Genomic DNA, 25693 nt, shown 5'->3' on the forward strand with positions numbered 1-25693 from the left:
AACCATACAGGAACACGCCGTTCGAAACAGGATGGAAACAAAGGAAGGAGAAGTTACGGAAGCAACATTTGCAAAGGCGGCGAGCAAGTGAGCGGACAATCAAAATCACTGTACGGAGAGGAAAGAGGGAACACGCAGAAAGCAGATGCTTCTTTACCGAATTGCAATGCAGGAGAAGGCTGGGGTACAACCGGCAACGCCTTTACAGTCCGCTGGGGGAAGAGAGCGAGCAGATATTTTGATGGAGATTGAGGCAAAAAGATTGACACCGGCGGTAAAAAACATGGACGCAGAGTACATCTCTATCCCTACCTCATTTGTTTCCCAAGGCCTAAGAAGTGTTGTGCCTCCGAAGCCTTCGATGACACAACAGAGGTCACAGTCAGAAGCGTTCACGACCTGTAGACCGGGGGAAATGAAGACGACGCGAGGAAAGCAAGCCGCACCCGGCCAGTGATGTGTCGACAATTTCAGAGGACTTTGAGACCTCTTCGCCTCACTGGTTGTCTCTCTCTGCCAGCTGACGCTGTGTTCCGATAGAGGTAGGAACTCTTCCAAATCGTGGACGGAACAGTACACGGCAATGTTTCTTCTCCCTGCCTCTGTCCCGCACGTCGGTCTTCGGGCACACGCTGAGTGTACACCGTCGTCCGTATTGCCCTTCGCTGATTCTCCAGCAAGTTTATTCTTGTCTACCCAGCATGCAGAACACGAAGTAGGACCACGCCAGACCGGTACGTCTAAGTGCCCACAACGAAAAGGGACGAACTGGCAGGGACCTGAAGAGCACCCGTGTCCTTCGGCTTTCCGTCCTTTGGACTCGGCGGTCAATTGCCTTCGCCACCAAGACGCCCGTGGGCGAGCCGTATCGGTGGATGCGATATCCGCGGTCGATTCACCTTCATTCAATACGAGAAGGATTTCCTTTGAGAAAGTACAAAAGCCAGAGACTGGTCGTTCATTACGACCCGTACGATTTTGTGTCTGAACCGTTGTCTCGTTCACGACCATCGAAGCCTGTTCGTCGCCTTCCGCAGAGTGGACGCGACATCGCGATTTGCAGCCAACAGGCAGAGGGTCGTTTGAGGGGGCCGCCAGAAGACTGAGAGCCACGTCTATTGAAACATGCCGCGAAGGAGGACAATGAGAAGAAGACGACATGTACGAGGAAGGCGAATCTACGGGCACCGCCGGTATCATGATGCTGGCCCACGAACATTTGGGGGTGAGGGCGAGGCATCCAGGTGGAAAGCCGGAAGGTAAGGCGCTCGCGTCGGTCTCATCCGTTCCAGGTGGGCTTTCAATATTGAGTGTATACGGTAGACTTGTTGTCTCACCTCCTGCATCAGCGTTGCCTTCGTCTTCGTCGTCTCCCTCCTTCTCTTCCCCATGATGCACAGGCGCAAATATCACAGGAGGCAGAAGGCCACCGCGCTGATTAACTGTCTCTTTCACTGTCGCTTTGATTCTCACCGCGTCTCGTCTTTCCTCCTCTTCGTGACTCGCACTGCGCTCGCTCCCCTCCTCTTGTCTGTTCCACAGCGGCCTTAGACAACAGCTGAACAGCAGGTTGGAGACGCCAGAATGAAGCATAAGAGGCGGATAAATGGTACATTTGATTTGGAGGGGATTGACACGAACCAGATGAAGAAAGATCGGGTAACCGAAGCCTAGTGGACGCTGGCAACAGTACGGCAACCCATCATCTCTCCCACCTGCCCTGGTGTCTATCTGATCGGATATCACGGGCATGTTCCTTTTTCTGTAGGTGATTTGCGTGTCAGTCGACGCCACGTCTCCCCCAGCCAGATTCTCGGCCTTTCCGTTTTCACACCGCGGGGGTTGTAGACTTCCAGCTCGTGGCCCCCCAGAGCCACTGGTCCCTTCCTCTTCTTCTATCTGACCGCCTAAGCTTTCCTGACCCGCTTTGTGTCGCCCCGCCTTGTCGCCACCAAACGACGAAGCAGAATGGAACGCCGAACCGACCAGAGAGCAGAGCTCGCGCCGGACCCAAGCAACAGAACCTGTTCGTGATTTGAGGATCCTATCCGGTGCAACCGGCCGTGTCCACACCTCTGCTTCCCCTGGAGCTGCATCCGTACATGCTTTGTCAGAGACGCTTGCCGATGCAATTTGAAATCCTATATGTTGCAGAGCGACAGGAAGTGGGAGAGCGCCTGCTTGTTGACCAGGACACCTCGTTTCTCTTTCATTTGCAGAGTTGCTCTGATGCACTTGCGGCTCGGCCTCAGAGAAAACCGAGACAGTAGGGGGCGACCAGATGGGGCAACCGAAGCTTCCTGCCTCGACGAGGAGCGGCACGGAGTTTGGTGTGCTTGAGGACTGAGACCGTGTAGAAGACACGGGACGAGGGAAAACGGCCTGCCGGATAGCGACCTCAATCGGCAGAAGATTATGAATTATCAAAGGAAGACGAGGAGAAAGAGGATAATCCCGCTGAAGGAATTTCGAACTGCGCTGTTTGCATGAGTTTGTTCCCTTCTCCTTTCCACTAGCTTCCAGCCCTCTGTTACCGTTAGCTTGGCGATGTATCGATGTTCCGCTGCATTTCGTCCCTCCTACTGAGTCTGACGCAGTGTGGTCGCTTTGTCGCGTCCCCCTCTGCGCTCCTGTCTCAGTCTCCATTGCGTCCACTGCTTCACATCTGTCTGCAGGCAAAACTGCGGAGGAAGGTTGCATCCCTTCATGCCGAGGTTCTATCTGTTTGGGATCCTCTGATGTTCCAGGGTCAGCCTGAGTAATCGACGCAGCGAGAGGAACAACGGAGCCACTTGTAGGAGGAGGCTCAGCAAGCGCGGTGACCGCGGAATATATCATCCACGCGGCCTGAAGGGTCCGGGAGAGGCGGTACGGATCCAAAATCAACTCGACTCTGCCAGGCACATTCAGCTTCACTCCTGAGAGAGCTAGCCCCTCATCCCGCAGTGACATGGGCAGAACAAGAATCTCGTCCAAACACACAGGGAATGCCGAGCTGCCAGTTTCTATAACCGGCGTCTTCTCTAACGCGCCACAGGAGCCGCAAGATGACGGAGGCGACGCTGATAAGCAAGACCGGAGCCGTTCATATTCTCCGGCTTCCTCAATGATCGGGTCGCGGTTTTGCGTATGCGAAGCGCGCTTCAGTTCCTTTCGGATATAACGTGCAATAACATTAGTTTCGCTGTTCTTTGCGTTCGCCCAGTAGACAAGCTCCACCAGTGAACACGGGCGCAGGACGACAAGCGGCAGAAGTGTGCGGGCCTCAAACACGTGGGCAGCGACACCCGCGAGGCTCACTCGCAACTTGAGGCCCGCACCATCTCTCCGCCACGGCTCCATGTACTTGGCGTATGGCGCGCACACCGGCGTTATTGCCGTTGGAACATGACGCGGAGACAGACACGTGAACGAAGAGTAATGGGAGGAGGAGGGTGAGAGTGGAGATGAGTGGCTGTGGTTTGGAGAACGCGAGCCTATCGACGTCTCTCCGGAGGCATGAGAAAACGCGATGATGGCATCTCTAGCAGTCAGTTCAATGAGGGGCTCTTCCGTGTAGGCAGGTGGAGGCAGAGAGGAAGAATGACACGGAGATACGGAGACTGGAAACGACGACAGCGACGTGCCAGCATCGTATGGCCATTTCAAGGACGCATGACCCGAACGCACAAGGACAGACGTACAGTAGAGAGACGACCGTAGAGGTACTGCGGCCCACAGCCGGAGCACAAAACAACAGCCAATGGCTGGAGGCAACAAACACGATGCCGACGAGGAGGTTGCGGAAGCCGATAAACGTTGTGACGAAGTGGAGTACGCTCTCTGGGAGAGACGCACACGAAGTCGCCGAGAAAGGAAAAGAACATTGTTATGCGTGTAGGAGGACGCCGGCAATGGCAGACCAGCACAGGTGTACCCTTGCGGAGATGGTGGAAAACTGGAACAATCCAAAACAGAAACAAACTCCTGACGAAGCTCGTCAAGTGCCTCAACGTGCGACAGATGCCACGGCACCAAAGCGTGGTCTGGTGGTAAAGACCAAACAGAGGGGTCTGCCTGTTCTTCCTTGTGGTCGTCCGTGAAGACCCCGCGTAGGGGCACACCAGATTCGCAGTCCGCCTCCCAGCATTCTTGACTTCCTAATGGCCTCTGTCCCGTGGCATTGTCAGATGCTTGTCGCCTAGAGGAATTGCCATGTTCCATGGTAAAAAAGGACATCCGGCGCCCGCAGGCATTCACACATCGACATTGGTTGCCACAAAAACAAGAACGTTCTTGAATTCCGCTGTCGTCCGTCGCCGACTTCCCGATCGTGTGGGAACTTCGACTTGGCAAGGTGTTTACCCTTTGTCCCCACTTCGACTCTCTCTCGGCAATAAACGTCTCCGCATGCAAGATGGCGGCTGGCTGGTCGAGACACACAAAGAGCTCCACACTGCCATCTTGCGCACTGCATGTCTCCGCAGTCTCCGCTTGCGCACGAGAAGAACAGGAGCACAGAGCCTGAAGAGAACGAAGACGCCGACAGATGTCGACTGGCTCATTCTTCATCGGGTTTGCCGGTGAGGTGCCTTGTGAAACAGGAGCAGAAAGGAGAGATAATTTGATCCCGTACACTTCGTCTGGGGCACGCACGACGGGCGCCGCGTCGCCTGGCAGGCGGGTTGTCTCTGGAGCACTCCTGACCCTGGCTGTTTGGGAAAAGGCGGTACCGTTTGAAGAGACGTCAACGGACGGCGTCTGACCCTTCGACAGTGCCTGACTTGGCTCTTGAGAAGTGTGGTCGCGCTCTTGGGAAAGTGTTCTTGCAAACGCTGGGCTGTTAGTTGGAGGCGCAGAGGCTAATAGCAAGTTCTCAGGTAAGAACAGAAGGTAGGGCACGAGTACGAATGTTGTGCCATCGCTACCTGCTTCTCCACCGCATCCGCACGTTGCGCCAGTAGAGGAGCAGGACGCAGAGGAACATGAACGAGTGGAGCATGAAGGGGACGGAGCGGCCGAGCCTCGTGGTAGCGAACCAACGTCGGCTACCCGTGTTTGTTGAATCGCTTGCTTGCTTCCAGGGCAAGCTGCAGTTCGAGGAACGAAACTCTGTAGAATGTCAACGACCATCCGCAGTTTTGCAGCGCTGCTCCATACGCTAATGGACGATATCTCACAGTCGAAATTCAATTCGTTGTACGACACCATGTCCAATGGAGAATTTGTCCTTTCTCCCTCGTCTTCCGATTTGTCTTGCTCTCCTATCACATCCCTCGCCCCTCCATCGTCATTCTCAATGTTTCCATCGCAAGCGTCTGTCAAAATGCCCAGGAGAGGGGCAGAACTCGGCCAGCTGCGGCGGCGCTGCACCACATATGAGGAAACTGTTACCTCCAGGTGAGCAGGTGCCACAATGGGCACCTTCGCCCATTGACATTCTCGATACCGGAAACGATCGCAAGAATGGACAGACGAAACACACACCGATTGCAGCATCCGGGCTGAGGACAACGACGCCCTTGTCAGTTTGGCCTTAGGCGCCTTTCGGCGAGTGCCACGCTTACCACCCTCTCGCCGTTCGGTGGTTATCATGTAACGCGGCGACGTCAGCCGAGGACAACATGAAAAGATACCACAGGACTCTGCCGACAATTTCCAGAATTGCTCCGATGCGCTCACAGACTCAAGATACTCTGGAAGCGTTTGCCTAACCATGTCGTCGGCAATCGAATCGTGTTGTCCCGGGGACGGGGGTTTATCATCGGGGCTATGCGCTGGATGATGACTGGCAGCGGAAGGGAGGTAACAGTCACCCTGGTGCTGTGGTGTCTCGACACACGACGTAGCAACGCCATGCGCTGTGGCTTGCTCAGGAGGGGGTGAAGAAGGGGGAGGAGCCGAACACGACGACGATGGGTGGTCTTCATGGCGTGATGAAAGGAAAACTGTGGACGAAAACCAGGAACCACCGAATCTCTTGGCGGTAAGTGACGACCGAGCGGAACGAGAGTGCAAGCTAGATAATGACGAGCGTGAGAGCAGGGTCACTGGTGCTCGCGTAGAGCTCGAGAGGGTAACGAACTGTGAAGCATAAGATCGAGACTCATGAGGGGCCGTCGCGACGACAACGGCCTCAAGCAGGAGGGCAATTGCCTCATCCTTGTGTGGTTCAGCTGCCCGGTAACCTGCCGATGCGGAGATGGGATGCCGTTGGCTCAGTCGAGGTCTCCTCGAACCAATGCAACGGCATTTGCCCTCGCCGGCACCGTCTCGTACGTGTTCGGCTCCTGGGTCAGGAACGTCGTTCCGGCAGAAAATCACGAAGCAACGCCTGACGGAGAAACTCGTTGTCAGAGACGGTACCGCGGGCCATCGACTCTCTGAGAGGACAGGGGTAACGCCACAAACTGTGACCTTGTTAGAGGGCCGTACGCAGCACCTACACTCACGCTGGCGCTGGACCCCCGACTGCGGCTTCGGTGACCGTTCTGGGGATCTATAGGCATGCGCGTGTTCCGTGATATTTGACTGTCTTCCAATTTCGGTCGTCTCGTCGTCTCGTTCTCTGTGTATGTATACGTCCATCGGGCAGCTGTGCAACTGCCGTACGGCATCATGTACAGCCTGGTAAAACCGCAAAAACGACGTCGCGCCTTTAAGAAGTGTAGACACCTTCATGACGCCCTGTATGGAGCAGCAGTGGCCTTGAATAGAACGCATTTCATCACCTGGGATGACGGTGAAGGCTGTTGGCGATTCAATCCCCTCTACAGCCTTGAACCCGCGACGACCGGCCGAGTTGCCAAGGCATCCACTGGTTGCCCGGAACATTGGCCGCTCATGGGACACGCGTACGCTGAGGAACGCTGGAGGGGACTCGCGGCCTTCGTTTCCCGTTTCGGCCGTGTCGCCCTGCCTATGATGGGAAGGACTAAGATGGTCCGGAAACCTTCCTGTTACCTGAGGGTCCGCCTCATGCTTTCTGCTTTGATCTACTTGTTCCCCGTTGTTTTCGTCTAGATCGAAAACAAGAACTCCCGCGTTGCCAGCGGATAGCGAACCTCTCTCTAGGAAAAACTCAATCATGTCCACGTTCACGCTCGAGAGGACCTTCGCAAGCTCGTTGTTCCTTATCGCGTCCGTTGTACCGCGCATCCGCAAGACTCTGCAGGGAGCCGTGTCGTTTCTCGGCTTGCGGCTCTCGTCTGGGTCATTCGTATTGTCTGTCAGGGACCAGGCCGATGCCTGATTCCTGGTCATCGTTTGCGAGTGACGCACCGTCACACAGCCAAGCGAAAGCTGGATAGGCGCAGAGGCACGATACGAAGACGACGCATTTGTTGGTTGAGAGGTCGCAAGCAGAACACACTCAGAGAAACAAGCAATGGAAGGGAGTATAATGTCAACGTTGTCCAGTTGCACAGTGAAATGAGAAGGCGGCCAACACAATTGTTTAAAGAGGTGTTCTCCAGGTGATCCGTTTCCTTCCTTGCAGCTCCTCCCTCTGTTGTCTAGCCAATCTTCAAGCTCGTCGTCCTCTTCGAAGTAGCTTCCGTCTGGAGCATTTGCCTGGAGGTTGTTGTTTCCGAGGCGGAATGTTGATTGTGCTGCCGGGATCACTGTGGCGGAGCTGTCCTCCCCGGAGGAGGTTCCTCCATGCAGTTCTCCACACACACGATTGTCGTCCCTGCGTTTTCGCTTTGCTTTGACGGTCATCACATATCGTCGTTCTTCAGCCGGCTGGGCAGCAAGGTGGCTCGAGCATCGGGCCTCGTCTTCTTGTGGGCGTCTCACTCTGCGTCTACCGTGTGTCCACGGTGTATTCGCTTGCTGCACGGTACTGTCATGCGGACACTCGCGTATAGAGCGAAACGCCTCCACAGCCTTGTGAAGCCGCATCAGCTGTTGTTCGACAACAAAGAAGAAAATCAGAAGGATGTGGAATGTTCGCAAACTCTCACAGCTGACGCGAATGGGAGAGACATGTAATTCAGTAGTGACGCCTACTTTCCCCATGCATTCCGTGGGAGACGACGCCGCATTCCAATGGGATCGCACAGCTGCGTTTTCCCGCTTTTGTTGCGGCTTCTCAAAAAACAGTGAGTCTGCCGCGTCGGGCGGGAATGTATGAAACAGGCATCGTGATGAATACCACGACGCCTCCGGAACACGGAAGACAACCGCCGATGCTGGCGGCACAGAAGGCCATGGCCCCAACAGAGGAGGAGCACTAGGGCCCGATGCAAGAACGGGGCCAGACGGACGGTGGTCACACTGGACAGGAGAAAGCCGTGCGGAACAGGAAAGTGATATTGTACAGGGCTCCAGTAAATTCACGTAGGGGGAGGGAAGGTTTGAAATAAGCACTGCGAAAGGGGTACTCCGACAGGCAACAGAAGGCGACTGAGATGCCGACGATGCCGTCGAAGGTGGTACAGTTCCAGCATAAGAGCTAGGTATCTTCCCTCGCAGTGTCCGTGGTGTCTCCACGTCGCCTTCTGTACTGCGCCGTTGCGTCTCGCCTTCCTTCTCATTCATGTGAAGAATAGCAGCGACAGTGCCAGATCCACGAGTATCCGAGGCGCTGCAGATGTAGGCCCTTCGGCGGCTCTCCCCCTCCATTGAACCTGGAGGCACAGAGAGTGTCATTCCCGTTGATGAAGATGGGTTGGCAGCAGAGAACGTGGAGGACGTTGAGGATGACGACTGAATCCAGCAGTCACCCAGCAGGAACACAAGACTGTTCGAATTGACACGCGTAGGCGGAAGACCATTCCCGTCCTGTTGGCATGTCTGCAAACCGTTCGTGCGAGCGTCCCCTTGTCCTTTTCGGATTTGACCGCTGTCATTACTCTGCTTGGCGTCGCGCGATGCTCGATTATCCTTTGATTGTTGGCTTGGTGCGCGCCTCGTCATTTCGTTCGACTCTCGTTTTTGACCAGCCTTATACGACAACACCGCTCCAGCTACAGGGTATGGCGAAAGCATCAACGGTATTGCTATTGATGCTGCAGGCAGCCGAACCAGCCACCCTGAAAATGTGGTCCCAGTCGTTCCAGCGCGTTTCATGGTGCTCTCCGCCGGTGCTGCCTGTTGCCGTCCTGCCCCAGACTTGCTACGATGGTGCCCCCGTGATTTCGAATCCCATGCAGTCGCTTCCGACCCTCTGAACGGTCGACCAGAGGACGGTGAAACGCCAGCAGCCGGGCAGCGGGACTCCGAGACGGTCCGAACCGCAGACAAACAAGGCGCACATTCAGGTGAAAAAGCAGCCAGGAAGCGAGCAAGCAGAGGCACAAGAGAAAAAAGTGGAAGCGAGAGCGAAAATGGCACGATGAGCAACCGATTCAATTCTGCAGCAATGGCGTGCTTGGACCTGCGGCTTTCCATCACTACCGTTCTGTGCCTCTTCCCGCTGTTCTCCACCTTCGGTCTCTGCTGTTCTCCTTCTGGAACCTGGGCCCTGTGTCGCTCGCGCTGTTTCTCCGTACAGAGGGTGAGGTGCGTAGAGGTAAAGACAAGCCACGGTTCCCGAACGCAAGGATGTTCGCACTGGCGTACCTCACTTTCGCATCGATCTATCTGTTCCTGGTCATTCTGCCGCATCGGCCTTGCTTCTGTGCGTGCGTTGAGCTCATGTGTATGACGGTCCATCGACGTTTCATGCAACCGACATGGTAACGCAGCTCCCTTCAGATTCGCCACTTGTTCTCGCCCTCGCCTGTTGTGATATGGAGACGATTTCGTCTCAGAAAACCCATCTATTTTGCCAGCAGATGCCGGAAAACAACACACCGCTGAAAGGCCGAGGTCGTGAGCATTCGACAGGCACTCTATCACGACAGGGTCCAAGCAAGCTTGCAGCTCAACATCAATCTCAAAGCACGAGCGCGGGAAAAGTGTGCCCAACCAGGGCGACATGCTGGAGAGTGGCAGCGGGCAACGTGTTCCAGCATCGCAGTGACGAATGTCAGATGGAGCGCGCCAGACGGACAAGCAGAGGCCTGGGACACCCAACCGTAAGCCGTTCATGCTAGCCGCAGAAGCTGGAGAAGCAGTTGAAGAGTGGTGAGAAAATGGGTACAGCGCCAATACTACAGCGGTTTTGCAAGGGTCGTCGTTCCTGAAGCTGTCTGCACTGCGTTCGGCGGACAGCCTCGAATACATTCGGACCCGTTGGTGACCGCCGCCGTCTCCTGTGTCACTCACCGCCGCTGGCGGGCCTCGCTCTGCTCCCCCAACCCTCCATACGGTCTCCGCGCTGATCGAGAATTCCATCGCCAGGCCTATATGTTTAAGCCAGGAACCGGTTTGTCGCGACGATACCTCACATTCTGCGGAGGTGCGTCTCTGACCCGAGCGTCTCCTTTCCTCCCACTGTGTCGTCATCGACCTTCCTCGGGTACGGGATACCAGCCTCCCTTGTGAACGGTCGGGCCCTCCCTTGCTGCGTTTTTTGTCGCTTTGTGTTTTCGGCTGTCGACGTCCGCCCGCCCTAGCATTTGTGTGCGGTGCGCCGTTATACTTGCCCGCACCCGAGTGTCGTACAGGTCCGACGCCACGTCGACCTGGGGCGTCATTCGACCTCCAAGTGCTCCTTTTGCTTGTCACATGCACACCAGTAATAGCTGCTGCTGACGTGTCTGTGGAACAAGAAGGGCAAGAAGATCTACCGACAGCAAAGTCGCTGCCCTCCACAGTACCTGAAGTAGAACAGTTGTCCGTGCGGTTGCTCACTGCCTCTGTCTCCCCATGTTGTTTGTTACAGGTTGGTGAACACACGGATAATCCATCCACCTGGTCCAGTTCACGCTTCCCCTCCACGGCGGAGCTTAAGCGGGGGCCAGAAAAAGACGCCAACGCGCGCGATGCAAGATCCGTTTCCACGTGCAGCACATTAGGTCTGACACTAAAGGCATGCTGGGTGTCGTGAATGCACTGGCAGATCCGTGCAAGATCATCTAGGAAAAACGCCATCTGAAGCTGTGATCCCGAAGCCTTCACAGATGCACACGGCCAGGAGCATGGCGAAGCCAGAGAAGCAACGGAGGCGAAAGGCCAAGCCAGGGAGGCGATAGAATTCTTTCGGCTTAGGAAGAGAACACGGGTGTTGATTGAAAGACAATCCAACTTTACTGACGGAAACGACTGCGTGGATGCGCAGCGTGGCGCATTGCCCTTTCGAGCAAAGGACACAGCCATGCCAGTGAATGACAAACATGAATGCTTCCACGTTATTCGGGGTAGATCCGCCCACGCAACCACGCTGGTCTGAGACAGCTCCGACGCCGTTCCGCTTGAGACCGGCAAGCCAGAGGGTGACCCTGAAGCCGGACTAGACTCGCCATCTGAGGTCGTACCAGCCACACCCAAGCTTGCTGCTTCATCGAAGCGCTTCTTGCTACCCGGCGCTGAGGTGTTGAAAATGGTGCCTGCTTCCCTGAGCCGAGGAACCGGCGCGTTATCCTGCTGGAAGTGCAGCTCCGAGGCATTTTGCGTTGACGACGGTGGGACTGAAAGGCGGCGTCCCCCACTATTCAGTGTTTTTCGTGACTCGCAGGCGTTGTCTCGTGATGCATCAGGCGTGCTGGATGAAGAGCAAAGCCAAAGACGAAAGATGGGAATGGAGATGTCAAACGGCTGATCTAGAAGAAACAGAGGGAGAACAGACGGGAATGACTGACAAAGATCGGTAAAACATCCGGAAGAAGAGTACGCATCAGAGCAGACGCATGCCAACCTTGAAATAGCACTCGGCTGCTCACGCAGCCTGTCTCCGCTTGCGCCGTCAGGGCCGCCGGAGTACACCGACGCTACAGGTACACCACCAACGTCCAATTTTGTGTCCTGAACGTTACCCGCTGAGCATGACTCGGGCACAGAATGTGCTGCCCTGCGCTTGCCTTCGCGTTGCAGTTCCTGAGTATTGTTGCATTCTTGGCGACCTGGTCGCTGCAATTTCTGAGGTTCTCGAACGCTAGAAGTTTTGATGATTCGGCAAGCATTCTCCGAGTGCGAGGATGCCGAACCCCAAACCGCCGACAGTGCCGGGCAGTGCAGGGAGAACGTGAGCGCCGCTGCCTGTCCTACGACAGCAAGCCACTCAGGGGAGACCACGACGTTCAGTGGAGCTGGGGTAGAATCCCGTGAGGCAGCGAGAACACCAGGCACTGCGTCTGCCTCATTCTGTGGCAATACGGTCCGTGGGCTCCTGCGCGGAGAAGGATCGCAGACGTGTAGATAAAAAACGGGCTCCCGGACACAGCGCCAATCCGCTACCGTTGGCAGCGCAAAACACTGTTTGGATGCCGAGGCAGGAGGCGGAGGAAGCAGTACGGTGGTGGAGTCGTCTAAGCGCGGCTGGAAGAAATAAAAAAGAGAAAACACGCTACTCTGCCTCTCGCCCACCGGAACGCGATCCAATCCCCTTCCACATGTTTCCCGCTCATGGATGTCAGCGATATCCACGGGGAGAAATGTGTCTCCTAACCCTCGAAAACCTGTATCGGGCTTTATGACAGAGCACCGCGCAGTGTCGACAGCACGGGCACATAGAGCGGAGGACCACAGAGAAAAATAAGACGAGGGGAGAAAGCCGGGCTCGGCATTCAAGGCGATGTCACTGATGCCTTCGGACGTGGCCTTTGGCAGAAGAGCGGGGCAGTACGCAACACGTAAGTAGAGCGAAACAGTGGGTGACGAGGGCGACCGCTCGCTCGGTTCGCGCGATGCCCTGCTGACGCGGCGCGTCACATGCATCACGCCGTCTCCAGCCGCTTTGCCGCCACCTTCACTCTGACGTGGTTGGATTTCTTCGGCTACGTGCAACTGATTCTTATGTCCAAACAGATTTATCAGCTGCGACCCATTCTGTGTACGCGACACTGCATACGCTTGTACTGTACCCACGCACGCTGTCGCGTCGAGCACAATACAAGCCGTTGAGCCCGACAAGACGGAACCCGAGTCAGACGAACAGGGCACAGCGTCTGTCTGCTCGGGTGATGGAGCCAGTCGCTCTCTAATCGCCCCGCTCCTATCCTCAGTCGCGAGTCTTGAGTGTATGCTGCTTGTCATTTTTCGGCTCAGTCCAGCTGATCGTCGCTTGACTCCTTCTTCGCTGTCTATCACATCTTCGCGATCCTCCCCCACGCATTGTGGTAATGCTTCCTCTTTTAGATGTGCATCAGGGTTCTGCTCCAACAGAGGAATCCGTTCATTGTCCGGCAGGCGCTGTGTCCTGCTCTTTCCTCCACATAGGTTTGCATGCCCTTCGTCGTTTCGGTGGTCATCGTCTTTCCAATGTGGAAGCAGCACCCGTCTCCAGTACTGCGTTTCGCTCTCGTGTATCCCTCGTCTGTCTGCTGACTCTGATGAATGGTAGCCGAGCACCCTGTCCTCCACACCTCGCCCAGATTCGCCCTCGTCTGGATGCTCCTCGGGTATGTCTTCTTCGGCCTTTCCCTCCGGAAGAACCGAACGGCCCCTCTGCGGAGATGGCGAAACAGGGAGTAAACGGACCGGAGGAACTCCAATCACTTGAGACGCGAACGAGGCGGCACGCGTTGAGAAAGAGAAATACCCCAAGGATACACACACTTGCAGGTTCTCTGCTCCGTTTGCACCTCTGCTGGCAGAAAAAGGGATAAATCGATGATCGATAGCTTGAGGAGAATAAAATAAATCGCTGCCAGGAGCCCCGGCGTTGCCTGATGTCATCTCTACGTGTTGTCGGAGATGCCAGGAGCTGGCAAACGCGAACGGCTGTCTGTGCGTGGTGCGCAAGCCAGCTACTTCTGTGCTCCGACGTAGGGTCTTCCCGACACGGCAAGGATACCGGACAAAATCGATGCATGCTGAGGGTGTTACGCAGTACCAAAGCAACATATCCAGATTTTTGTCCTTCTCCTTTAGCACATTTGGGCCGCCTTGCAATTCGCCTCTGCAATCGACTCCCTCTTCGTATGGGCTTCGACAGTGTTCACCTCTGTGATTGTCGAACACAAGGCACCCCGATGCTCCCAAAAGCAAAAGCGAAATACCGAAATCCATGGCGGCAACAGATGCTGCGAGCGCACGCACCGACGTTAGCGAGAGACCGACCGACAGAGACGAAAGGGATATGTATGCCTGGCAGGTCGCCGAAGGCACAAGCACCGACACCGACGCGCGCGTGGCAGCCTGAGGCATTAAAGAAGTCAACGACCCAGGGGTACCAAGTGATCGAAGTGTGGACTCAGCCAACGTGGGCACACGGTGCACGCGCGCATCAGACAACCGGGCAACTGATGCCTTAGACGAATGAGATGGCTCATTCTGTGGATGCGATGGCACAACGGGCAGGGACAAGGAAAGGCGTGGATGAACGCGTCGGAGTGGTTGGAGGCACGCCACAGAGACACCTCGTCTTTCCGGTGATCCTGACGGTGCTCCCGTGGGACATTCACGGCTCCCCGCCTTGAGGGCATGAACGGCGGGAGAGCCGCACCGCATTGAGAGCAGATCCGTTGGCATAGTGGATCTGTGTCCTGTGGCTCTACCTAGGGGGACTCTCGCACTCTCCTGAAACAGCAGCACAACACACGACACCACATTCGAAACCAAATTAGAGCACGTCCCTGTGTGGTCTCCCGCAGCTGCCGTGGTGTCTACGCACTCGGGCGTGTTTTTGTCTGTGGCCTTCTTGCACTCGCACGGTCGATGGAGCCTGTTTGTATCGTACGTTTGTCCAAATGCACTAGAGCATCCACCTCCTAACGAACATGTCAAAATTCTTCACGTCGTCTACGTTTGCCGTCGCGAAAAATCGAAAGACATACGAGCGTGAGTTTGTAAGATGACATGTGAGCACGTGCACACGCACCCGCCATACGCCCTATAAACACATTCATACGTATGTGCACCATGAACCCTGTGGTCAGGAAGCCCGCTAAGAGCGGCGCGAAAAGAGTAAGTTTTCACGACTCTGCTTTGTGCATTCTCACCTGATTTAACTCGAATACCAAGGCATTGAAAGAGACGAGAGAACATGAAGCTGGCAGCGGCTGCACCCCCGCGTCATCGAACGAATTAGCAATTGTCTCGACACGTGTCCCCTCGCGTTTCCCTTCACGGTGTGGATCGCTGTCGAGCGTTCTGTCCTTGACCAGCGTGGTCGGTGACTGGCTACTCTCCTTGTTCGATTGTCCCGTTTTCTGTCTCCCTGTCGCCAACCTCTGACACATACGCAGTCGTTTCGTTTCCGCACGCGGGCTGTCGATCGAGATCTCCACAGAAGCGTGCTCGACAGTCAGTGTGAAGCCTTCTTCTCCTCTAGATTTACAGGCGGCTATCCAGCCCGCTTTTTTGGACAATCCTGTGGTCGAGTCAGCAAGGTTTTGCAAGCGCTGATCCTGGTCCACGAATGCCGTGTCTCCTCTCTCTATGCCGGCATCTTCGGTGATGGGGCAGCGGCGATTCCCGGTCGTCGACAGAAGGTTATAATCCACCACACGAGCGTGGGAGAATGTGGTAAATCCGTGCGGTACCCCGCTGAAACATGCATCCCAGTCATTGCTCTCTTCAGTGCCTTGAGGAGGGACTTGAACAGCCGCCGGCTCAACAACAACGGACCCACCCACCCCGGACCATGCACAAGCCGGTGCATGACAGCCGGGAGGGCGTGGCGGACGTCCGGGGTCGCCCGAGGCAGCGTTCCCGTGAGACACGGTACTAAGGGTATCCAGGAGTTTCGAAAATGGTGAGAGAGCGGATCCACGCAGAGACGGATGCAAGGCTTTACTGTGCATCGGTAGAGACTGGATGAGCAGTTGCTCGACGTCTGGCGGCAGCGAATGCTTCGCTAGCCTATGGTAATAACAGAGAAGGACACCGCAACAATACCGGATCAGACGCAGCCGCAGCGTATTAGGCATTGTTAATGCCACCCTCAGTATGTCAACTCGGGTCCGTTCGAAAGGAAACCTCCCACAAACACGTGAACATAAGGTGCAACCAATACCATTGACTGCAGGGCACATACGAGACTATGGAGTCTCTGCGAACCGCGGCCCTATGTGGGGACGCGGAGACGTAATGTCAGTGAAGCAAACACAAAAACGGATTTCAGAAACTGACTGAACGCCCGATAAGCTGGTGCCCTAGGGAGAGCTACAGCCCTCTGGCCACAGGGTTGCACAGAGACATACGAGCTGACATAGCACGGGAGCTGTTCATCGTCTCTCGGACGAACGTCGTTCCCGACAATGCTGCGTATAAACAACAAGCATATGCACAGATACTCCGCATCAAGGAGCTTACCTTACGGATTTGACGTCGAGGCAAACCCAAGACACTCTGGCGCTTTTCTCAACAATCGGACGAGCGCAGTCTCTGAAGGACCCCCGCTGAGTTTTGCCTCCACGACAGGGCTTCACCTGTACAACGACCGGCGGGGCATTATCCGCTGAGGTGGCGATGGATGACGAGGAAGCTTCAGAAGATAAACATGATTCTAATGAGCAACTGCGAGAGGTAGGAAGAGAGTGCAATCGACTTCTACAGAAACGAACTGGTTCGGCAGAGGGAAGCAGAATGCCCACATTTAGGTTAGGAACATGCAGATAAAATTCAACAGCGGTTGATGCGGAGCACGACTGAGACGACTTTGGACCTGATACTGGAGACTGTGAGGAGCGGCGTGACGAAAGAACAGCTTTTCGTTGGATCACTCTCCGATCCGTCTCCTTCGAATCTGTCGCCTGTCGGGTCACATTCGCCACCTGCCCAGCGAGGTTCGCCACAGTCACAGACTCCCGCGGGTCTCGACGAGGATTGACTATCGTGCCTTCACTTGTGGTGTCAGGCTGTCCGTCAGAGCCTGGCAGACGTTGCGAAACATCACAAGGCTCCTGGCCTTCCTCCCGCCTGGCCGCAACCAGCTTCTGCCGGTATTCGTCCATTCCATTCGGCTCTCCGATACCCGCCTTATCTGGTTCTGGCATGGACGGCAAGCGTTTTGCCATGGGGCACAAACCAAAATCATGACGGAAACCACTGCCAAAGCACGGTGGCACCGTCATTGATTCCGTCATTCGTTGTCGTGCTCGTGCCGACAGGGAAGACGCCCTTCCCATCCCGGCAACGAGAAAAGCACAAAGGGAAGGAAAAAGAGACACTGGGCGCAGACGCACAGAGATGTCACCTAGTACGAAGGAAACGCGATAGGTGGGCGAGAACCAAGACCACGACCCGTGGCGAGAGGAACGGCCAGCTGAGGCAGCAGTAGCAGACTCTCGCAGCGGTAACGAGACTGGAGTCGAGGCAGAGCCGGGGGAAATGACGGCTCGCCCTGAAGGAGCTAGCGTAGAGGACGCTTCTTCGGACTTGTCCCCGAAAGGTGCCTGCGCAACACAGGCGAAACTGAGAACAGGCACTAGCAATGATAATGGCGAATCGAAATAGACAGAAGCATGTGACACACCACAGCACGCAGAGACGCATACAGAGACAAACAGCTAACGCACAGTGGGCTAGTCACCACCCGGCGTCAATTCTCGAAGGCAGAGAAAAAGGCGCGGCGGATGCCAAAGACGAAATGGTGCACTGAGGCGCATGCGGCATGTAGGTAGCGGCCTCTCCTTGAGACAGGCGATCTCTTTGCTTCACTGTGGTGTGTTCACCTGTAGCCCACAGTGATATCTCGTCCCTGTTATAAACGGTCCGTCGGCAATGCACGACTGTTGAACAAATTAGCGCTTTATCAACTGATGGCAGGATCCTCCGTTTGGCCTTACTGGTCGCCTGTCAGCGCCGGCGCTCAGAGCAGTTGACTGGCGATGCGCCGACGCCGCGTCAGCACTCCTTGACGGCGTCTTTGCGCCTGTTCTGAGGCTGCGCATCTGTGTGTAGAGGTTACGCATTCCCTCCTTTCTTCTTCTCAGTGTAGCTCCCTCTCCTTCTAAGGCTTACCTTCTTTCGATCACATATCGGCTTTTGCTGCAGCCGAAGCCTCGCATAGTTAATGTGTTCTTCGGTGACGAGTAAAATTGAGCAGCGAACTGCAGGCGCACGCCACTGAGCTTGCTGCTCTACTGTGGAGTTAGAGCAGGTAGTGCAGTTTTCTTCTGCTGGACAAGGAACACAAGAGGGGGAATTCGAGGAAACCTCCGCATGCGCAGGAGCTCCGCCTGGCATGTCTACAGCTCGTGCGTGCTGGTCTCTGTCTGTTGTAGAAGAGTCAGAGCACGACGAAAAAGTGCCGATCGGCTGTGTCTCGGCTTGAGGCGCCAGAGTCCCATGTCGTGAGAAGGATGAGAAGGCGAAGGAGGAAAAGCGTGCAAAAATGCTACTGCCTGATGAGGCTAGAGGTGCCCGAGCAGGTGGAGTAATATTGTGAGATGCCTCTGTACCCCCTTCTTCCTTTTCGACAAGCGAACCGGCAGCACGAGACTCGCACGCAGCCGAGGACGGCCAGATCCCCTCAGTGCTCGCGGCCGACGAACATGTGCCAGTAGTACCTCCAGGAGATGTGCGTAGCTTGTGCCCTGTTTGCACGGGCGATACGCCCGCCGATGCGGCTTCGGCTGTTCTCCTGTCCCCTTCAGCAGAAGTCGAGTCATCAGCCGAGACTGCCGAAGGGACCGATTGCCAAGACTGCGCGGATCCACGAACCTGTGTAGGCGGGCGACCTTCTCCGGTTGGGACCATTCCACTGGCGGCCGACCCGATTCCTGAATATACGCGTAGCGTGTCAACACGGTGCCGGGGACGCGCACATGCAAGGTAGGCAAGACAGTAAGACGGAAAATGGAGAGACATCCCTAAAGGAGGCAAGCGAACGCAGGTCGACAAGGGTCTGTCGAAACCAGCGACCAACGATGCAGACAGCGCAGAACAGGATGGCTTTCAAGCGACGGTTATTTGTAGGTTACCCAGGGTATGCGCCAAACATGAGATGAGCATACATGCTGCACATATGCATGTTACCCAATTCGTTCATGATTCGTCGCCTATGTCGAGATCAGTATACTGCATTTCGGGTCCAGACCTCAGTAAGCCGTAATGGAAACCATAGTGTATCAAATTACTCACGCTACTGTATGAGACTAATGCTCTTGTGAGCACGCGGCACAACACAGTACATCCCGTATGATCCAGAAATTTGCTGCAACAGTAGAATCCTGCACACTCCTCCGTACGCGTGCAAAGCACAACCAGACAATAACGGAAGACGCGACGGGGGTCGCCCCATACCTTCCCCCCTCGCTAGATCTGACAATGCTCCTACGACGACACCGTACTGTCCGAGGGACTCACCGTGGGATGGAGATCTGCCATCTTCTGGCACGCGCCCAAGCAGAATGAAATAGTGGTCAGGTTCTGCTTCCTCGGTATCGCCATGCGGCACATCTCCCTCAATCTTGTCCTGTGCCATTCGGGAATTTCTTTCTTCACGGTCGATCCCCTCCTGACTCAGCGTAGCGAAGCTTGCATCATTCCTTTCGGAGTCTGTCCTCTCCCTTTTGTTCCCTTGAACGCGCCTGCGAGTCCGCGTCTCTGCGGTTCTTTGCCGTGCGCAAGTGGCGGGTCGGAACGCGTGCCGGCCGCGGTACAGACACCTCGCTAACCGTGGAGGCACGTGGGCATAGGGCGGAAGGCGCAGCCGGGCTCCGGTTCTCATATGGCCTCTTTCCTTCGCCCACACGGCCTGAGCTTCGAAGTCGACTGCCGGAATCCCGTCCGTCGGCAGGGGAAGGTACAGGGTCGCGCTCAGTTCATCGACACCGATCTGAAGGATTTGATTTACTCTAGGCTTGGTCAATTCCCTTGCGTTCCGTTCCAGGTCTCCTGCGAGAGCGTGCTGGTCAGACGCAGCTTGTTTCTCTCGAACAAATGACTCAACTGTCGAGGAATCAGAACGAGGCGGTGATGCAGGAGGTCGTGGTGTGGACGACGCGGCAGTTGGCTGCAAAGGTGCCGAAGCAGAACATGAGGCAGGCGGAACAGACACGGGCATGGCACGAGAAGCCTCACACGAGGACGACTTGACTGAGGCGCTAACTGACGACGCTGGTGAGACTGCAGCGGGCGGCAACTCTGACAGCGGTGGCGAGCACGCTCGAGACGTTGCTTCGGGAAAGGGCGTCGCGAGGGAGTCTTGATCCAATGTCACCAAGTCGAGAGCAATCGTGAAGGAGGAGAGATTCACGCGAACGAAGACTGGACCACAGGAACGCTGAAGCAGAGATAGAAATGGAACAGGGCTTGGTACTGTTCCATTCTTGGTGATATTCGAAGCGCCCACGTTGTTCTTCGTCCATTCTCGCATCTGTTGCTTCTCACTCTCCCTTCGTGCAACCGACGAACTGCCTTTGCCGCTCTTGGTCAAATCGTGAAAGGTTCCCTGGTGATCTGGGCATCGCTCCTCGACGTTCGTGTCCTCATCAGGGAACTCGTCAGCCGAGGCGAGGGACAACATTTCAGCAGAGAAGAAAGCGGAATGGCTAGACGATAGCGACCCATCACTGTGTTCGTCCTTTGATGACAGGGTTGACTCGTACCCCTCACTTGCTATTTCTTCCCCATCTTTCTCGCTCTCCCCGGACGTGTCACTGTGAGTTTCGGCGTGTTCTCGTTTGACTGCTCGCGCCTCCGGGAAGCCCGATACTGCGCCAGCATCTCCAAACTGCTCATGCAGGGCAAGTCCCTCCACCTTGCCGACCATCGGCTTCAACTCTGATCCTCCAACTTCTTTCTCGGCAAAACGCAACGCTGCCGAACCGTGCATCTCTACCGGTGTTGGTGCGCCAGGCGAGCCCGAGCCCTTGGTCGCGGCACCAGCTCCGAAAAAAGGGGTGGTCTCACCAGACCCGTTTGCTACTCGTTCATCATCGCTCGTGCCTGCGTCCACTTCATCCTCGGAGCTGCTTCCCAACAGAAGCTCGGCTAGCCATCTCCCCCATGTCCGACTCTTATCGCCGCCTTGACGTTCCACTGGGTCTTGTTGTCCGGCACCGTCTCGGGCGCCTTCGTCTGTGTCTGATTTCGTCGGCGTTGCAGCAGCACATGTTTGTACCCTCCTGGTCTCGTCACCCCTTCCTCCTCCTCTGCCTTCGTCTCCATCACAGTTGATGACAGGGACCGACGATGCAACGCCTTCTTTTATTTGTCGCATGTCCCCGCTGTCACGCTCACCCTCGGTCTCGGGCAGTCCAGATGCGCTACCACTGTCTGAGTGAGACGCACTGGACGCCAACGAACAAGGGAGCGCACCTCGTTTTCCGGCATCTTCTGTGCAACACCAGATGTCCAAGTTCGCGGCCTCTCGCACCCTCTCAACTCGTTCTGTTTTCACCCTTCGTTCTCGATCTCCGCCGCCTACGATCGACTTCCCCGCCGTGCCCTCGTCACAAGGTGCTGATGAACTGTCTTCAGGTTCCCCTGGTGTGCGTGGTTCTTCACTCCCTGCTCTGCGATCACTATCGCCCAATCCACCGTTCGCTGCTGTCGGCGTTTCTTCGGCGTCATACTCTCTTCCTTCGTCTTTCTCTCCTTCATCGGATGCGTCGCCTCTTACAGCAATGGGGACGACACTCGTATCAGAGCCGTCGTGAGAAGAATGTGCTGGCTGCATGTCTTTGGCTTCCAGGTCGGGTGTTGCTACCACGCGTGACGCGTGTTTGTCTAGCTTAACGTCGGCTGTGGATGTAGCTCCCGATCTCCCTCTCCCGCAGAGCGCCTTCGGCCATCCGTGAGGCCCTTCCCTGTTTTTCCTGCCGCCGTGCTCGCCGCTGCATCCCATTTCTTCTGTCTCATCCTCTTTTTCGCTAGAGATCATTTGCCTCAGGGCAAAGAGTTGTGAAGAACTGAGACGTAGATGGAAAGGAGCGAGGTCAATTCGTAGTGTAAGCGGATAAGGCCTTCGAGTTGCAAGGAGGCGAGAGCGTATGGTCTTCTCGATCTCCTTTTTCTTTCGCCTTTGTTGAAGACGAAGTAACATTTGTTGGTCGCGATGATGTTGCAGCATCTCTCGCCGCAATTCCTCTAATTGAGGAGCCGTGAGCGTGTCTTCCAAGTGCTTCTTCAAGCTCTCAGGGAACCTTGGCAGCTCGCCGCTCGCTTCGGCGAACTGTTTTTCGGATTGCCGATACAGTTCTAGTTCCGCTTCATTGTCGTCGACCTCCGAAGTGTCTCCGTCATCGTGCTCTCTGCCAGGCGCGGACACGCGGCGCACGCCTACGCGGCCTCCTTCCTGATCGTTCGTCGCCTCGAACCTGTCCATCCACGCGTCCAACCACCTCTCTGAAGCTTTTCGCCCGGCATGTAGGGAACGACCCTTACGGTGGCTGTCTGCCTCGTCTGTTGGGCTGCTGCGTTTCCGCACCGAACCCGCAGCTTCTTCCACCCAGGGCTCATCAAGTTCATTGCCCCTCGCATCCAGGAGAGACAGAGGAAGTGAAAAGTGAATCTCACAACCCCATCTGTGAACCATCGGCTGTTCGGCGCGAGTCCGTGTTACCTGTTGCCTCTGTTCCGCGGCCCCACTTCGCTCCGCACACGCTGCAACTGCTGCTGTGAAGCATGCGTCCTCGATGGGTTGCTCCAACGCCTGGACATTTGCAGAGCCTGCCTGAGCCTCCGCACCTTGTGAGGGGGCACCGCTATCCGCTTCATCCGTTTTGCTGGCTGGCTGAGGCATTCGAAACCCTGTCATCAGCCTTATACCTTTCAGGCTGGCTGGCCCAGACGGCTGTAGGGAAGGCACGGACGGCGACAAAGACACGGAATACCGGAGCTGTTCATCTCTACCAGGATCATTACCACCAGCCGCAGCGGCATGAGAACCACTGGGAGATACGAGCGGCGATCGAGCAGCTGCCGGTGTCGGGCAGGCGCCTGCGTGTGGCGAATCGGGCGAAGGGCAAGCGGATAAACGGGGCGTGGTCGTTGACCGTCTCATCACACGACAAAATACGGGGAGCGACGAGACAGATAAATCATTTGAAGTATCTCGAGAGAGTGTCGCTTCTCCGATTAGCTTTTCTGACGACACGGCTCGACTGGGTGTATCCACATCAGGCCACGGAATTTTCAGTGAGGAAGGCGGAGCTGGCAGGCCTCCGGCAATTTGCTGGGCACCGAGATCTGTTGAAGCGCCCATAGGCGGAAGACGAACCGCGGATGCAGCAGACTCTCCCACGAAGGACGACGAGGTTCCCGCGCTCCTGGTGCCGCGGCAACGCCGAGGTGATGTAGTGGACCACTGGTGGCCACAATACGACTCCTGAGTGGCCGTCGGTGATTCCTGGGTTTGTACACATAGTGTGAGGTCTCGAACTCGGCACAGCCGATGCAAAACACGATTTTCATGTGCGGGCGCCGTGTGCTCGTGTGTGAATCCCTCAGCACTTCCACTTTTGCTTCCGTCTGCGAGCCGTGCCTCCTCTGCTGAGTTATTGCGGGAGAAACCAGAAGTGGAAGCAGGCTGCTGAAGTTTAAGAAGTACCAAGAGCGGATGTAGTGTTCCCGATTGATTCACTGGCTGGGTGGGTGTCTCTTGCTGGTTAAGCCGTTCAGAGGCTCCGCCAGGATTTCTGATCGATGCGGGGAGGGCAGGTAACCAAAGCGGTAGGGGATTCGCGGGCTTGTCGCTCGGCCGAAGCACGAGCAACCCCACAGACAACGACGCACTGTGTGGCCCGTCATCATAACGAATCACAGCATTGCTAATACGTATGGCGGTGTTAGATAAAATCGACGCCCATATGGACTTTGCCCATGTGTCACTACCCCCTATAGATTTCTTAGACACTGATGCAGACGACGAAGAAGCAAAGGATAAGCGACCAGATGGCAAGCCAGAGGCTGAACACGAAGAAGAGGAATCAGCCGGACGACTGAGGTGAATAGCGCCAGGAGACGTAACTGGAGGCGACACCCTCTCCGTCTCCGATCCCCGTCTTCCCACGCATCCGCCGGGACTCGTTTTCGGCGAAGGAATCGTCGGGTTTTGATCCCCTTCCGACGCTGGCGAAAGGCCGTTTAGAAACACCTCATCGTGGCCTTCCGGTTGCAACGTCAGTGCTCCGTTTTGGGAACTGGAGGTGTCTGCCCGAGGAGGGGCGCATCCGGGTCGCGGGCATCGAGAAGGCGCTTGGAGAACCCTGCGTCGACGACGCAGAATTATTTGTATCAGATCAAGGTGAATTACAACGTTATCTGTTCGTAGGCTCTGCCATGGAATGGAGAGCCGGCACTCCTTGATTCCACCATACACCAGCCTGAAAAGAAAGCACAGGCAGGAAGCGACGAAAACGATACGTTGTACACGTGCGTGAACGTAACCACAAAGGCCGCTAGTAGCATGTACACATTCTGGGCGACAGTGGCGTTCATTGGTGGCTAATTTTAGATGGCCTAAGTTGCTCTAACCACTGCGTGAACCGATCACATACATTCCAATGATTGCCACACGGCCGGCGGGAAAACTAAATCTACTCTTCTCAACGGTTCGAGCGGTGGCCATGGAGAACACGCCCATGCAGTCGCAGTGAGGCAACGTTCCTTCGTGCGACTGTGGGATGTGGGCAAGGTTGCTTGACGAGGACATGCACTCATGCATATACGTAACTCTCAAGGATGTATGACCTGAAGTGTCAGTGTCTGCGCAAATATACCTTTTAGCCCCCTCTTGTTTACCAGCGTCCACTGCGGCGGCCACAGACAAACGCTAGCGAGACAGAGAGGCAAGAATTCCCAAATACACTCTGACAAAACGTATGTAGGAAGCCGCCCCTAGAGGTTCCGCGTTCGCTTTCAGCTTTGACGTACTCGAGCTGATCGGATGCAAGTCCTCCGAACCTTTCCAAGATGTCAGGTTTCAGCTGGAGATCTCGCAGAACAACGTCGCCGCCCCAAAGCGACACTTCTCCGGCACTAACTTCTTCGACGTAGCTGCTGAGATACTTGTGGAGGGCGCGACTCAGGAGACTCCCTAACATCTTAGTCACACTGAGGCCGTGCCACGGGGTCCCCGCTCGGAGACGTCACGCAGCGATCCCTCGCCAATAGTGGCATCCCGTGGATTCCCCCTGTTTGGCGATAGCGATGTCTTTATTAATAGAAAACCTGTTTGAAAAATGCCCCTCGCTTCTTAACAGGCAGAACGCAGGAGGGCCAGGGTGAAGAGAAATGTTGACATTGCTAATAACGGATACTTTCTGCAAGTTACTGGGGAAAAGGTGAAAATGCAATGAGCAGCAGATAACAGTCGATTGACTAGTCCATTACTTGTCGATCGAGCGAGGCAGTAGACGATCCCAAAGACAGCAGGCAAGACGAGGAGGAATGAAGGAGAAAACGGGAATGACGCTATATAGAGAAGAGAAAAAAGAACTCGCTGGGCTGTTAACAGCATTAACGCCAGTATGTCTGTAAATATGTGACGCCAACTTTGCCACAAGGGCGAGGTAGGACAAGGAAAACGATTGAGACCGAAGGAAGCACGGAACCGGTCGAGGACACGCTTACAGAAGCATACAGCCACTAGAAGTCCGAAACGTGGCTTTCCTTGCAATAAAATTGCTGCTAACAGAAATGCAATGCTATGGTGTACCCACTTACATTACTTTTGTCTTCTGAGTGACAGTCTGAGCCGTGGTTCTCGTGCAAGACGGGAATTCTCAATGGCATGCGGTCGAGCCTAGGCAAGATCGATCCTGGAAACGTAACA

General features: G+C 55.6%; 1 protein-coding gene across 1 annotated transcript in view; it reads right to left on the reverse strand.

Moving 5' to 3' along the window:
- The window catches only part of TGME49_203665 (hypothetical protein), a gene marked incomplete at its 5' end in the record, with an annotated part of 33332 nt that extends 8370 nt beyond the window's left edge, over positions 1-24962 (reverse strand). The window contains 6 exons of the mRNA XM_018779260.1: positions 313-14544; positions 14967-15828; positions 16282-17363; positions 17932-18692; positions 19279-24242; positions 24793-24962. Coding sequence (XP_018637348.1) covers positions 313-14544; positions 14967-15828; positions 16282-17363; positions 17932-18692; positions 19279-24242; positions 24793-24962 — 22071 coding nt within the window. The remainder of the gene's footprint in view (positions 1-312; positions 14545-14966; positions 15829-16281; positions 17364-17931; positions 18693-19278; positions 24243-24792) is intronic.
- Positions 24963-25693: the final 731 nt, after the last annotated feature.

The sequence above is a fragment of the Toxoplasma gondii genome, chromosome VIIa (assembly GCF_000006565.2).
Source record: "Toxoplasma gondii ME49 chromosome VIIa, whole genome shotgun sequence".
In the NCBI taxonomy this organism is placed as follows: domain Eukaryota; phylum Apicomplexa; class Conoidasida; order Eucoccidiorida; family Sarcocystidae; genus Toxoplasma; species Toxoplasma gondii.